The sequence below is a fragment of the Apiospora marii genome, assembly GCF_038362585.1.
Source record: "Apiospora marii strain CBS 49790 chromosome Unknown utg000002l_segment0_segment0, whole genome shotgun sequence".
Taxonomy (NCBI): domain Eukaryota; kingdom Fungi; phylum Ascomycota; class Sordariomycetes; order Amphisphaeriales; family Apiosporaceae; genus Apiospora; species Apiospora marii.
Genome location: NW_027117373.1, coordinates 375,437 through 389,913, shown reverse-complemented (window position 1 = coordinate 389,913; position 14,477 = coordinate 375,437). Strand labels below are relative to the sequence as shown.

General features: G+C 55.3%; 5 protein-coding genes across 5 annotated transcripts; 1 reads left to right on the top strand and 4 right to left on the bottom strand.

Moving 5' to 3' along the window:
- Positions 1–545: 545 nt before the first annotated feature.
- Positions 546–4,444, bottom strand: PG985_001819 (uncharacterized protein; the record flags this gene model as incomplete). The annotated part of the gene is made up of 11 exons (XM_066821588.1): positions 546–916; positions 1,015–1,334; positions 1,394–1,706; positions 1,769–2,242; positions 2,297–2,378; positions 2,429–2,840; positions 2,911–2,981; positions 3,071–3,306; positions 3,761–3,828; positions 3,886–4,366; positions 4,426–4,444. The coding sequence occupies 11 exons, from the start codon at positions 4,442–4,444 to the stop codon at positions 546–548; spliced, it is 2,847 nt and encodes a 948-aa protein (XP_066689020.1).
- Positions 4,445–5,183: 739 nt separating this feature from the next.
- Positions 5,184–6,010, bottom strand: PG985_001818 (Starch binding domain-containing protein; the record flags this gene model as incomplete). The annotated part of the gene is made up of 2 exons (XM_066821587.1): positions 5,184–5,840; positions 5,912–6,010. 2 exons carry the CDS (start codon positions 6,008–6,010, stop codon positions 5,184–5,186), a joined length of 756 nt encoding a protein of 251 aa, XP_066689019.1.
- A 3,439-nt stretch (positions 6,011–9,449) lies between these two features.
- Positions 9,450–10,289, top strand: PG985_001817 (Glucose/ribitol dehydrogenase; the record flags this gene model as incomplete). Its single annotated transcript, XM_066821586.1, has 2 exons — positions 9,450–9,489; positions 9,562–10,289. 2 exons carry the CDS (start codon positions 9,450–9,452, stop codon positions 10,287–10,289), a joined length of 768 nt encoding a protein of 255 aa, XP_066689018.1.
- Positions 10,290–10,374: 85 nt separating this feature from the next.
- PG985_001816 (uncharacterized protein) lies at positions 10,375–10,993 on the bottom strand (the record flags this gene model as incomplete). The annotated part of the gene is made up of 2 exons (XM_066821585.1): positions 10,375–10,407; positions 10,472–10,993. The coding sequence occupies 2 exons, from the start codon at positions 10,991–10,993 to the stop codon at positions 10,375–10,377; spliced, it is 555 nt and encodes a 184-aa protein (XP_066689017.1).
- Positions 10,994–11,966: 973 nt separating this feature from the next.
- Positions 11,967–14,221, bottom strand: PG985_001815 (uncharacterized protein; the record flags this gene model as incomplete). Its single annotated transcript, XM_066821584.1, has 6 exons — positions 11,967–12,543; positions 12,628–12,995; positions 13,047–13,347; positions 13,420–13,703; positions 13,810–13,896; positions 14,072–14,221. The coding sequence occupies 6 exons, from the start codon at positions 14,219–14,221 to the stop codon at positions 11,967–11,969; spliced, it is 1,767 nt and encodes a 588-aa protein (XP_066689016.1).
- Positions 14,222–14,477: the final 256 nt, after the last annotated feature.

Here is a 14,477-nt window from a genome sequence, read left to right as displayed (position 1 = left end):
TTTGGAGTTTGCGTATAAGACTCGAGCAGTGTATAAAGTATGTTTTGCCTGGGTTCCTTTGCAGAAGTCATCGCTCGAGTTGCAGTGACGAGTAGCATTGATCACTATCGCATAATTGCATAATCAGGCAGTTGCACGCAGACAAGAGCAAGGCGGGAGACTTCCAAATTCTAGCCTCATTTGTTGACGTTCTGTTGTGCCGCGTGACATTGCCTATGCCCCTACATAAGACGATCCCGACTTATGCCCCCGCACGGCGGCTTCACTCGGCCCCTGGTGATAGATGGCGTGCTAAGTCTGTGCATGTGGACCGCCCTCCGTCCGTTCGGCCAACTTCCGAAGTTCGTGGATCGTCTCTTCCTAGCGCTGCCGGGTGGGCTGGCGTGGTAGAGAGTCGATCGATCCATACTTAGGTAGCCCGAATCCCGGCCATAATAAGATACCCTGCCCCATGTTCCCTTTCCCCTCAAGTTCTATATGCGCGGGTCGATCAATCAAGACTGCCCTACTTCACAATTGTGCGGACTCAAGGTCAAATCCGTTCATTACCGCCCAGTAAACGGCCACGCCGGCTGCTGCGACGACGCATGCGAGTGGTCCAGAGGCTGCAAACTGACGCTTATGGGCTCCAGCGTCGAGAGCGCCTCGAACATGTCGTCAGGCATGAGGGAGAAGTCGAGGTCGGCCGCCGTCCCGAACTGTCCGCCATGGAAGTCCCCAGAGGGCGGAGGGGCTTGATGATGATGGCCGGGGTCGTACCCAGCATTCGCACTTGGCGATGAGAACGCGCCGCCGCCCTCGCCCATTTCAGGAGTCGAAACCGTGGTCTGTTGTGGAGCTGCTGCCGCTACTGCTTGTTGATCGAGACCCATTTTGGCGATTACCTCCTTGATCGGGTGGAGAGCGCTTCCGATGACTGCAGATTCGGGGTGATGTTAGCAATATGCATCCAAACATATCCCCGGCGCAAAGCCGATACGATGAACGATAAGGGAACTCCCTAGAGAGACTCACCAGGATTGATCGTCTGCACCCTCTCGAGATACTGGACGCAGAACAGGAGCCGACGCAGCGCCTGCGTATCCCCCGGCAAAGCCTGAACCTGCAGCAGAAATATCGACGTTGCGATGTATAAGCTGTAAGACAAAGACGTGATGCAGTGGTCCTCGCCAAAGGTCCTGCAGAACAGGTCAAAGATGGCCGCGATGGAGACGGCCGAGGCGACGCAGATCCTTAAGTGGTCCTGGTTCTGCGAACGCTCTCCTGCGGACTGTCGGCTTCTCTTGACCAGGGTGGGCCGAAAAAGCAAAATTTTGAACGTATGATATAAAGAACTGTGGCCATCGGTAAGCATGGAGTCTTCTGAAGTTGTCAAAAGGGCAGTGGTACTGACTTGAGTGTGACTATATGGGACGGCGGGGCATAAAGGGGTATGTTATCTGTGTCGATGCGAAGAAAGTGCGGTAAAGCATCCCACCAAGACTGCAGCGCGGCCCCTTCTGTGCGAACACAATCCTCGATGATGCTCGGGGAGAGCTGCTGCAGTGGATCATAAATGTTGATCAATATCTGGTTAAAGATGACGGACAGCTCGCACATCTTAATGAAGCAGGATGTCGAGTGCGCCGGCGTTGGCGGGTACTGTTTTCCGGGGGCGAAGATAACCCCGTGGGGCACCCACAGCTCCTCCTCGGCAGAGTCGTCATCTAGATACAGATGATCAGCACTTTCTTCCAGCGCTTCAACAGCTTTGAAGAGGATGACTTACACATGAACCCCGGCGGAGACACGCTCACTTGTGTGAGTGTAGGCCTTCGCCCCAAGTAAAGACTGATGATCTTGTCCCAGAAGTAGCAGCTCCAGAAGAGGCGATGCCGGATCTCCACCTCTTCCTCAGATAGACGCACATCAGTCGCATAACGTTGTCCATCGATAAAGATGCCCAGGTGGTCGACCAAGCGAAACGCGATCCCGCTATAGACCCAAGCCTGGGTCGCATTCCCCGAGCTGCACTCCTGGGCACTGAGCAGCAACAGCGTCTGGATCATGGGGATGGTGCAGACACCCCTATTCAGCTCCTCAAACAAAAAGGACCGGGCTTGCCGGCGAAAAAGCGCGCCCTGCTCGTAGGGCTCAAGTTGCTCTTGGATCACCGGGTCTCGCTTGGCCCAACGAGTGGAATGCGACATGATGGCGCTGAGCAGCGTATGCGAGTAATATGGCCCGTTCGACTGTATATCACCTGCTCATCGTTAGCAAGAGGCCGGAAGCTTCCAGGTAATTTGGGGAAAGGTACGCATGAAGGCCGGCCTATAGACGAAGTTGAACAATGGCTGGATCCAGCACCAGTGCAGATCCAGGAGATAATGGAACGGTTCCTGTCACTCTGGTCAGTTTGAGAGGCACTACGAGAACCAAATTGACGTACCGGGATGTTGGTAAAACACTCCAGCGCTCGTGAGTGCCAGGCATTGTTGACCAGCCTTTGCCGCCTGTCCATGTCCTGAGCCGACCTCGAAGAGCCAGCCCCGTCCTGCTCTTCGTCCTCGGGCCCCTTGGCCGGATTCTCCGTAATGGCCTGGAAGAAACTGGTGGCTCCATGGTAAGTAATGACGCCCTTTTCGTCCACCTTGAGGCCATCGTAGCTCCCGCTGAGGCGCTGTTTCAGCTGATCCGTGGGTTGCCTGCTGCCGCTGCTTTCCGAGACCGACGCGTCTTCAGGGGTCTCGGGGGTCTGTGCTTCGGCCTCATTTCCATGGCCACCCTTCAGCCTCTGCACCTCGTTTTCAAGTTCCTTGATGCGCTGCTCAAGACGTTCGGTATATGATAACGTGGGTGCGCTGGGTTCACCTATCAGTTGGCAGACCCACGAAATGAACCAAGAGACCTTAGGTATTGGGCGAAACTCACAGCTTGTATACACACTGCTCGCCGCGCTTGATGCACCGCTGACAGGATGGCCGTTCGGCGCCACATTTTACCTGCAGGCCTCAATTAGTTAGCCGGCGGTGTCGGGTGCGGGTGGCGGTTTCGTCTCAAGTGGATCATTGTATTTGACAGAGTGGCTCACTTTGCGACTGCGGCAATTATGGCATGAAAATGCACTCTTCTTTTGCTGTTTCGCTGCTGAGGGAGCCATCTGTCGCGCGGTGTCGACGGCTCCACTGCTGGACATTGCATTGGGATTGAATCTGGAAGTTGCGGATCTGGGGATGCTTGGAAACTTGGGGATGATGAGGACTAGGCGGATCCGTTTTGCGGACATGGGGTCACGCTCCGCCTCCGGTATCACCCGCAGCCCGCCAGCTGCGAACAGTTGACATAACGTAACAGAGCAATCATCCATTAACTCAAATCAATTGACTGGTTCTGGCCTGGCAATCAACCATCAAGATCTGCGCCAACCCACTACATTCCACCATCTGCGAGAGCCAGCCTTTCCATCATCTCATCATTCAGCATATTGGCCGTATCCTCCTAATCCCATGTTCATTCTTCCAAACCCCAATTCAATTATCGAGGTATTGGGGTTGCGTCTTCGTCTTAGACATTCAAGAGTCGTCGCTGTTCGGGCGGGACGCAAGCCGACTTGTGGACCTTCCAGTGAGCTGTCTGGCATGCCTGCAAACTATTAGCGGCGACCACCATGCAGGTCGGATCGTTACCTACTGTGTCACAGTACCAAGCACCTATTAATTCACAGCGTTAGCATTTCTCTTCTAAGACACCGCAATGATAATGAGTTTGGGGTTTCACTCACTCTTGCATCTGCCGCATGACAGAGGGGCTTTGCCCAGGTCGGTCTGGATCTTGCCGCAAGTGAAGCAGCTGAGCCACGTCAGCCATGTGTATTAATGCAGAACTAAAACGTTGGGTTGGCCGTACCTTGGTTCGCTGAAGTTGCGAGGAGTGCCGGGAGTGTAATGGTCCAGGGCAGCGAGGAATTGGGCCTTGCCGGGACTGCGGAAGCCTTCGTCGCAGATGGGAAGAGCGTATCTAGGACTGCAGTGGATCTCGGGTACGAGATCTCGCAGATGCTGGAGATCGCCATCTCGGATCTTGGCCCCTGTGCGCATGACCAGAGCGCCGACGAGGATGACGCGGTACTTGCCTTGATACTCGTGTTCTTTGGCCCGGTACATGTCGAAAAGCTGGTCTCCGAAGCCGGCATCGAGCTTCTGGCGGAACTCGACAACCAGCTCGGCCAGCTCGGCCTCGTACTCTTCGGTCTTGTAGTACAATCTAGCGTCCATTGGTGCCATCATATCGGTCTGATGGATCAGTCGAGACAGATGGATGCGATCCTTTCCGAAGGCATCATTGATCTCGCAGGCGAGATCGAGATCCTGGTCGCCCTCGAACAGACCTTGGTAGCCTTATGTTAGATACAAGCAGTAACTGTGGGTGAATGCTTGGACGACTTACGGTGACCCCAGCGACCCATGATGACTGTTGTCTGGATGAAATTGATGTAGCCTATGCGGCGTCTGAAAAACGTATGGGAGAGCTGTCGATGAGAGCGGTGGTTGCAGGAGTTTTTCTGTTGTTGTGTTGGGGGAAAGTGGAAGAAGAGTTGACTTTTATGTTGTGTGTTGATTGATGGAAAGACTTTGATCAATCCATTGTGTCACCCGAGGAAACCATTTGCCATTGCCTGACATGAACCTGCCAAACAGGGGTTGTGGGAAGGCGCGTTTGCTGAGAGGCCCGCTTGCTTAAGGCCGCAACTGCCACCTTCCAACATGAAGCTTTTGGAAGCAAAACCTCAGAGCACGCACCTGCCAAAAGACAATTTCATCTGCCATGAAATTCCAGATAGGCACCTTCTTAGCCTCCAAGTGTGAGGAACCTTATGCGTTTGGGCTTGCACAAAATGAGCTGCCTGGCTTGATGATACTTGCATATACAAATTGGGTGTCTTCTCATTTCTGTGTCAACTCAGGTGTGCCTATTGTATTGATGTACACTGGTAGATGTAATTTGGAAAGGAAAAACCTGCGCTTTTACCCAAGGTAGATACTTAAGCTACCCACCTCTCGACTGGACTTCCAAGCATTATATACACAAAGAAATGGATCAGGTACATATTTGATTTCGTGGGCCTTGCCGGACCAACTCCCTACCGCCTGTGCTATCGAGGCAGAAACTCATCCAACGGACCTCCCCCCGAGGGGTTTTCGCCTCTACTGGATAGCAATGTCGGCGCAGGAGATGTAGATCTGGGGCGTCTGGAAGGAGTTCCAGACGAACTGCAGCAGAGTGTGGTTGGAGGTGTAGTCAGGGATCTTGACCTTCTTGGTGACAGTGTAGCCGCCGGCAATGGTAGTAGCGCACGAGTTAAGCGGCGCCCCATCAACGCCCTGGCAGCCACGGATGCCGTCGCCGCCCTCAAATTTGTTGCAGGTGAACCACTCGTTGTCCCAACAGGCCTCGCCCTCGGAGCAGTCGGGGCTGTAATCGCACTGCTGGCCCTCGACGTCGGTGCAGGGCAGCAGGCCGGCGTCGAAGCAGTCCTGGGCCGCGTCCTTCTCGGCCTCGGTGGGCTCGTAGCCGGGCGTCAGGAACTTGTCGACGATGGCCTGGTCCTGGCAGACGCGGTAGCTGAACATGCCGCCGTGGTCCCCGTTGTTGTCGACGCACCACTCCACCTCGACCACCTCCCCGGGCGCGTAGGTCGCGACCGTCTCGGTGCCCCAGTCGCTGCCCGGGAAGTTGTAGTCCACGCTCACGCGCTGGTTGTAGCCGCAGACGCCCATGCGGCCCACGGGGACGCCCTGGAGAGCGGGCCAGGCGTCGACGGGCTCCAGGATGGTGCATTCTGGGCAAGTGTCGATGCCGGCCTGAGGTGGTGGTTTGTCAGTCCTATCCTTTTCTGCACAAGCACCATTGCAGGGGAATAGCGTTCACTTACTTCGAACCCAAGGCGGGTCCTGCTGGAGGGAATAGTGGCATAGCCATGGGCAGAGACCGAAGTGGCGAATGCCAGCGAGAGCAAAGTGGCGGAGATCATGATGCTTGACTTGGTGGGCAGCGAGCGAGTGGGATGGTATAATGGGAGCCTTGTGATGATGGAGCGAGGTTGAGGGAGTCCTTGGGAACTTGAACAGGAGTTTGACAAAACAGACTCGACCACGTCTGGCTTATATACTGTTCTCTTGTATACTCCCATGAAAGCTCAAAGCCCCTATTATGTGGGTAATGGCGGCCTACAAAGCTTCGCTTGAGTACTCGGGCCACAAGCCTTGGCCTCGCGGCGACAAAAGGCCGATTTGGGACCATTTTGGAGCAAACATCGTGATCGAGAGTGAAGGTTGTTGCCATCTTCCAGCCAGATGGCATGAGCGGCGACTACTTCTGCGGCGGAGTTTGTCACGTCTTTAATAGTCAAACTCCGACTTCACAGAAGCGCTCTAGCAGAGATCCACCACGGAGAAGGCCCGACTTTCGGCGATGACGGCTTTCCGTTGCGGGCGGCTACGATTCCCGAGGAGATTCGTATGGCAGGGGGGTTCACTCCGGTACTTATGAGTGGGCTCGCAGCCTGCCCAAATCGTGTGTTTCCCATTCTGGAGTCCTGTCAATCTGTTGTTAGCGATAAGCCAAACGTTCCCTCCTACTTAATGCCAGCTCTGTTCCCTGTTGATCATTATTCATTCATCCCCGTGTTTCTCCAGTCTGAGGTTAGCAGTGGCCCCAGGACGGGCAAGGACGGGCAACATGTGGCACGATGTGTTGTCACTCTGTACTTTTCAATCTCACTCTATAGTATCAACACATATACCTGCCTCCATTCGGTTGATGCCGATCCCGTGGGTCTCGGCAATAGGTGTGATAGGTTGAACAGCATGGGGAATGTCCGGACAGCAAACCACAAATGCAGAAATCTCCGGGTGGTTCACGTGGTCCTGACATGGGCGAATCGTAGAACGTCTCTGGAGGTTTCTGGCGAAGGGGGCCTGGGGGCGGAGTTTTGGAGTTACATGGCGCCGGCCAATCCATCGGTTCAATGTTGTGTCATGCGGGGTGGGACATTCCACGAATCGTCGGATCCGGGGGCCGGTAGATGATCAGGTATGCTGGACGACATGCGTGTGTGGGGTACATCAGCTTTAGCCGCTTTGTGGGGACCCCCTTCGGGCCTTATGTATCTCAAACCCGTCTGGGGTAGCACTCTGCTGTGCCTCACTTGCCCCTCTTGGCACGATCGACATGCCAGAACCGTACTGGCATCATGTGGCTGGCTTGCCCAAGCGCCAAAAGCAGTAAGGCGCAATTGAGGTGAGTTGGATGCAAAGAAAAGACTCGCAGAGGAAACCAGGATCACACCACCCCTGGTCGAGAAAGGAAACAAGGTTGGACAGCAACCCTTTACCCCTGAGCGGGTCGAGGAAAGTCGGACTTTAGTCCACTCCAATTCGTCAGGAGTTTGCAACCCCCCAGAATGGCCAACGTATCTTTTGGCCATTCTGGGGGTTTTTGATCGAAGCATCCTGATCCGACGCAGGTAACTCCCGGCATCGTGACTGAGAACCCGACATCAGAACGGCGAACTACCATGTTCCTCAGCAAGTGATGACGACCGATATTGATCCGTTTTATAGCAAATATGTACTCCAGCGTGTCGATGACGAGTTTCCATTGGTCGGTGTCAGCGCCGGTAGTGATATCATATTCACGTCGCTGCCGTATGTGCCTAATAGTGACACACAGATGGGCTGCTCGGGTCCTTTTTAAATGTCAAGACGGTTTCAATCTCCCTAAATGTTTGGTTCATTTTCTACAGCTCTTTTGCCAAGTACGTATGGGGAATTTGGGTTTTGGCAAATCAGCAGGGCTGATTTCAAAATCCCTTGTCTCTTCCATGGTTAAGTCAGCATCGGGCACATCTCGCTCATTCCCGGTTTGGCGCTTACAACTATGGCTGCTGGTGTTGTGCATATAATACAGGAGCTTTCTCCTGTCTTTAAGCAGGTTTACTGGCAAGTCTGTACCGCTTTCTTCTCGGAGTTGAGATTAGCGGAACCGGCACTGCTTGTTTGCAGTTTCTGGACACTATGAAGGGCACCGGCAGCCGGGACAACTTCGTTCTTGGCTTTGACCGTAAGGACTTTGCTTGTTGGCGAGTGGCAGGACTGCATGTCAACCCCAGTTCTCTGTAGAGCTTCGCTGAAGCGATTCCCGGTAATGATAAGTTTGGGGCTGGTCCGCCCAGCCACCGGATGGTAGTCACAGGGTAGACTGCTGTCAGCTTATGGCCAGAAACACGCCATCTCCAGGGATGTACCAGATATGCCACGGGTTATTGAAATCTTTCCTCCCTTGCGATGCCGCTCTTGTCCATTGCCTACCCATGCGTGCCTAACCACGGGTGTAGCAGCTCGATTCACGCGGTTGTCTATAGAGTCCCAACGGTGCAGTCTGGGGTGCAGTTCGGAGATCCCGGATACCCGCCAAAAAAAACTGCCTGGGCGCTGCTACATAAATAGTTGACATAGCATCCTATCGCTTCCTATATTGGCCCGCAACACATTGTTTATTGCTCTGCGAAATAAGTCCCGTGGACGATGAGGTGGGTTTAGTACTTCCTGCCGAAGCAACGTAACCAACACTTTAATGAACCCGGAATAGAAAATTTTGGACTACATAGCCTTGTTCTCGCCTTGTAGAACATATTGAAAAGGCCGATATAGTGAAGCGAGAGGATGCACGACATGACGTGGCCGACGATGCCTAGACCTTGTCGCGCCCCATAAGGAGGAGACGCTTAGCTCCGGGCTACAGCAGTAACATGTCCCACTTAATTACTTGAAAGAATCGAAAAGGTATATCCTAACGCCGAAAATGTGCTATCTTGAAGTCGGTGTGATGTCAACCACCTATCGGTTGTCACGGATGGCATAGCTTGACATGGTGTAGAGACAGCTCAACACCATGATTCTATCACGAACTTTTCCGGGTAGTCGGAACCAAACCGAAGAAGATGGATTTCGACCTGGAAACTCTCCTTCAGTCTGGGCTAATTGCCCCATCCAACTACGCAAAACCACAAAATGGAAGGTAATACGTATTCAATAACACTATGAACAGATTCGACAGTTTTGACAAGGCGACCATGTCGTCTGGAAGTGAAGGCGGCTTCTAGAAGTCTTGCATCCAGATTGAACCGTGAACAGTTGGCGTGCACCAAGCCCAATTCGGCGGTATTGCGGTTCCCGACCCCACTAACAACGGGGTTCATGCAAAACGCCCAGCCGGCAGTCTCGGAGGGGCAATTCGTCCCATGGCGAGCAAGATCTGATCTGCCGAGGTCGCAGCGCAACAAGTAGATGCTGGCATAATAAACACATCTGGCTTTCCTCATTACTACCTATTACAGCCTCCCTAGGTAACCAGCTCAAATATCCAGACTAAAACAACTAGTATCAAGACAGAACCAGATCCACGACACCATGAAGCTCAACCTCGAAAAGAAAGTCGTCTTGGTGACCGGTAAGTAGAACAAGCCCCCTCCCTCCCTCCTTCAAGCTCAAATGACTGACATCGCATCCTCCACTCCCCCAGGCGGCACCCGCGGCATCGGCAAGTGCATCGTCGCCGAGTTCCTGGTCGAGGGCGCCACCGTCTGCTTCTGCTCGCGCACCGCCGCGACGGTCGCGAGCGTCGAGAAGGAGCTGTCGGCCGCTTACCCGAACAGCCGGTGCCACGGCGCCGTCTGCGACGTCTCGGACCCCGCCCAGCTCGAGGCCTGGGTGTCGTCCGCCGCGGCGGCCCAGGGCCGGGTCGACGTCGTCGTCGCCAACCCGTCGGCGCTGTCCATGGCCGACACGCCCGAGTCGTGGGCGACGTCCTTCCAGACCGACCTGCTGGCGGCGCGGAACCTGATCCAGTACGCGCTGCCGCACCTCGAGAAAACGAAAGGCAGCATCGTCAGCATCGCCACCGTCTCGGCGCGCGACGTCGACTTCACCGCCCCTTCCCCCTACGGCGCCCTCAAGTCGGCCCTCATCCACTACACGGCCCAGATGGCGCACACGCTGGCCCCCAAGGGCATCCGTGCCAACACCGTCAGCCCCGGTAACGTCTACTTCAAGGACGGCATCTGGGAGCAGATCGAGCACGCCAAGCCCGACTTCTTCGCCGCCCAGCTCAAGGCCAACACCATGGGCCGCATGGTCAAGCCCGAGGAGGTCGCCGACGCCGTCGTCTACCTGGCCAGCGAGCGCGCCAGCTTCATCACGGGCCAGAACCTCAACGTGGACGGAGGCTTGTGCACCGGTGTGCAGTACTAGATGATAAAAGGGCCCAATGGCAGAAACGAAGCGAAGGGTTGCGCCCACCGAGCCTCTCCTTGCGCGCGTCCTCATGCGGTCCTTCCTAGGCTTTGACCTGACTGGGTCCATCGGATTGCTGTAACGGACGCATTAGCAACCATATATCAGATCATACCATGAACGAATGAATGAAAACATACCTTTACATCTTTCTCCCGTCGTTGAGCAGATGGCTGGCTCTGCCTCCTAGGCGCATCCGTGTTCTTCCCCAGCAAGGCGAGCGGGACGAGACAGTAAGATGCCAACAGCGTCCCGTAAGCCACCTTGGTCTCGGCCGGCGTGGACCACAGCAACCCATCGTAGTGGCGATGCAAGCAGAGCGCGACGGCGCTCTCGGCCGCGACCGTGAAGAGCAGGCAGACGCCGCCGATGGCGAGGCGGAACCAGCGGACCCGCGGCAGCTCGTAGTGGCGGACGAAGAGGCGGGCCCAGACGACGGTGGACGCGACGCGGGCCAGCAGCAGGGCGACGTCCCACTGCGAGTGCGTGAGGCTGGTGTTGAGCAGCAGGTACTTCTCGGCCCAGTACTCGAGGGCCTCCCAGGTGGTGAAGGTGGCGAGGAAGTACAGCAGGCCGACCTTGGCGACGACGCAGACGATGAGGATGTCCCAGAAGACGTCCAGTACCGAGTCCAGGCTTTGGAAGACGAACCAGTCTCGCATGGTGTACTCAGGTTTGGTGGTAGTTGGATAAGTATGTGATTGACAATGTTCGATTCGATTTGATTATTGAGTTGTTGTATAAGTGCTTCTTGGGTGAAGTAGCCAGTCCCCAGGAGCCCGGGGCTCTTGACTACCATCGTATAAATAAATGGGCGTGGTTCGCGCGGGTTGAACGGCGTCATCTGGCTGGCGAGTGCCGGTGTGGGGTGACCATGAGGTGATGCTGACGAACATGCCGACGAACATTCTGGTTGGCATCGAGACAAGGTGGAATTGGGGCAACGTAATGAATTCAATACACCATTGACTAAGATGATGCAGGGTTTCCCCAACCGAGCTTGGGAACTATTTATCCAGTATGTCAATTGCCGATCAGTGCATTCTGTGAAGCATCAATGTAATGGGACCTGCCAACTGATGGGCAAGGGCTAGATGCCGGCTAGCATAGCTGCCGCCGCCGTGCTTTGAAGCGCCAATCACTGGATCGCGGGGTTAGGCGTCCCCCTAAACATTCGATGGTGGGGCAATTGAGCAACCAACGCAGGGCAAACCCCAACCCATGACACAGCAAAAACCGATCAGCTGCGACATTCCATCCGAGAGCTGGGAAGATATCAGCCGTGGCGATCATGTTGTCTTGTTGTATGATGGCAAGTCGCTGGTAGCAACACTCTTACAGTCCTCGATGCTCCGTCTTTTGCCAAGGTAATCATTTTCGGTACTCAAGAAGAAGTTAGTTGCATCGCTTGCAGCTGAAGTTAGCGAGCACCCCGCACATTCCAGGAGCTACCGTAGGGCAGTTTGCGGTAACTCCAGGGGCTAATCTAGCGCCTATTGCAAGTAACAGTACTCCCTGGGCGGACTCGTTCTTCCAACCAGCATTGACGAGAGCCAATAGCATGCCTGCAAATTACTATCGCTACGTAAATCCCAAGGTCATGCCTCTCATTGATGATGGCTTCTCCCTCCAGCCCTAATTTACCTCGTCCCCCTTTTCCACCCTTTCTGCGTGCTCTACCGTGGCCTCCACCTTCTCCGTCATGAGCTCCTTGACCCCCTTCAAGCAAGCCACCGCCACGATCGCCAACACCACGAACGGAATAACACTCGACCACGCCAAGCGATACGCATGCGCGTACTCCTCCCGGCTCGCCCCCAGCGCCGCGGCCCAGATCTCGGGGGTAATGCCACCTGCCGCACCAGCAGCCTCCCCCTCAGGTAGGCGACCCTGTTCCAGGTACTCGAGCAGGCGAGGCACCTCGTCGGCCGACAACCCGGCACCGGTGGCCGCCGCCCCCACGACCGGCGCGTAGTGCGCGCTGAGCCGCCCGTTGATGACGGCGTTCAGCACGGCCGAGCCGAACGCGCCGCCGATGGCGCGGGCCGAGAAGGCGAGCCCCGTCGCCGTCGAGAGGAAGGCGTGCGGCGCCGAGAACTGGACGCAGGCGACGAGCAGCGACAGGGGGCCGGCCTGGCCGATGCCGGCCAGGACGTTGATGCCGAGCTGGGCGCGGCTCCAGGAGGGGCGGATGGTGGCGTAGCAGATTGTTCTGATAGATAGTTGTACTTGGTCAGCACCCAGACACCGAGATAATAGTATTCACTAGTAAAGAGCATATAATAGAAAGCCATACACGATGAAGAAGACCCCGAAGCTGAGGAGGAGAGGCGTCTGCATGTCCTTGAACCGAATCGAGTACCAAACGATGGGGACGCTCGCCACCAACGTCACCAGCTGGTAACTCAACTGGCGCACCGAGATCCGCCAGGCATCGTCCGCGAAGCCGAGGTTGAGCACGATCTGCGGGACGACCGAGTTGACGGCGCTGTAGAAGATCCAGCCCTCGACGGAAAACGCGAACACCGACAGGGCAAAGTTGGCGTTCTGGCGGAAGAAGACGTGGGCGACGAGGCCGTCGCTGCGTCCTTTCCACTCTTGCGAGATGGGAAGAGACAAAAATGTCAGCGAAATGTTCGTAGCCGCTCCTCTAATCATACCTATCTGAGTATTCATTGGCGACTTACCGTATATGGCAAATGCCACCAGACAAACCAAGCCGATGCTTAGGGGGACTGCGACATGGGGATCGGAAGCTGCATAGGCACCGCCGAGCCAGTCCAGAGCCAGCAACATGAGAGTCACACTGGTGACGGCAAGCATGGAGCCTATGGGGTCGCAAGCCCATATGTACTCGTTGATCGTCATCTTGGGATACTCAATATTGTTGGACGGCCAGTAGAAGAAGGCCAGCCCGAGAAACGTCACGCCGTGAAAGGCCGCCTGCATCCAAAAGATGTACCGCCAGCCGCCGGCGTTGACGTTGGTCACCGCCCCTGAACCAAGAGTTCCTACACTAATATTGAATTCGTCAGCAACGACATCTGGCGGTGTTTCCAGTATGTCCGTCGGGGCTGGAAGGACTTACAGTCCGGCGAGTGCTCCCGCCATGAACCCGGACCCGCTAGCCAGCGACCGATACTTGAGAGGCAAGACCTCGGCCGAGATGGCATGAACGATGGGGACGGTCGCCAGTGTGGCCCCGACCAAGATGCCGCCCCCAATCAGCATGCTCATCGACGTCGCTTTGGCCGAGATGACGGCCCCTACGAAAGCGATCAGTGGCGGCACCGCAGCCATGTATTTTCGCTCGATCACATCGGAGAGCCGGCCAACCACCGGCGACAGTACGCTTTGCATCAACAAAGGACCCTGTTTTCTCGGCGCATGTAAGCTTAGACTTGGCTCTGCAGGGAAGTTGGAATGTAGAGTGAGGTTAAAACGGATGGGATTGGTTGTAAAACAGAAACATCCGAACCTGTATGATCCAGCCAGATATTGGGGCGTCCCCTAGATCGCGCACGATGAAGGCGATGACGGACCCGGCGGCAATTACGACGAAAGTCTGGGCAAATAGTCTGGTAGATCACTATTGTATCAGTGACCATTTGCCCAATTCCCAAGAGATTGCAAAGACTGACGCAACGCCGGTAACGAAAACCACAGCCTAAACACCGGAGATGCGGGTCAGCGTCCCCCCTATTATTCTACGGAGTGGTCGGCGGGGGCCAAGTTCTTACCCATGAGCGCCATCCCAAGTTGACATGGTGGACATCTTGGTGCGCTTCCTGCTCGAGTGGGATCGCATCAATGACCCTATGGTGTTTGGACACTTCTATATGTTGCGATGTGGCGGGAGTGACGAGCTCTTTGCTCTCCGGGAGGCTCATGTTGGGGAATTGCGACGCAGGCCAAAGAGAGGGGTAGGGAATGCCAAGATCGTTGATGGGGAGAAGTGACGAGAACCAGACACATCCAGAAGTAAAAATCTGCTCTTGATATAATTCCAACGGTTTCCCTATGATGGCAAGCAACACCTATCGATCGCAGGATGTTTCCTATAGGAGTCCAGTAAGAGTTGGATGGCTATTGGTGTTGACGTGGAATGAAGGCAGCACCATTCGTATAAATAAGACATCGACGCAG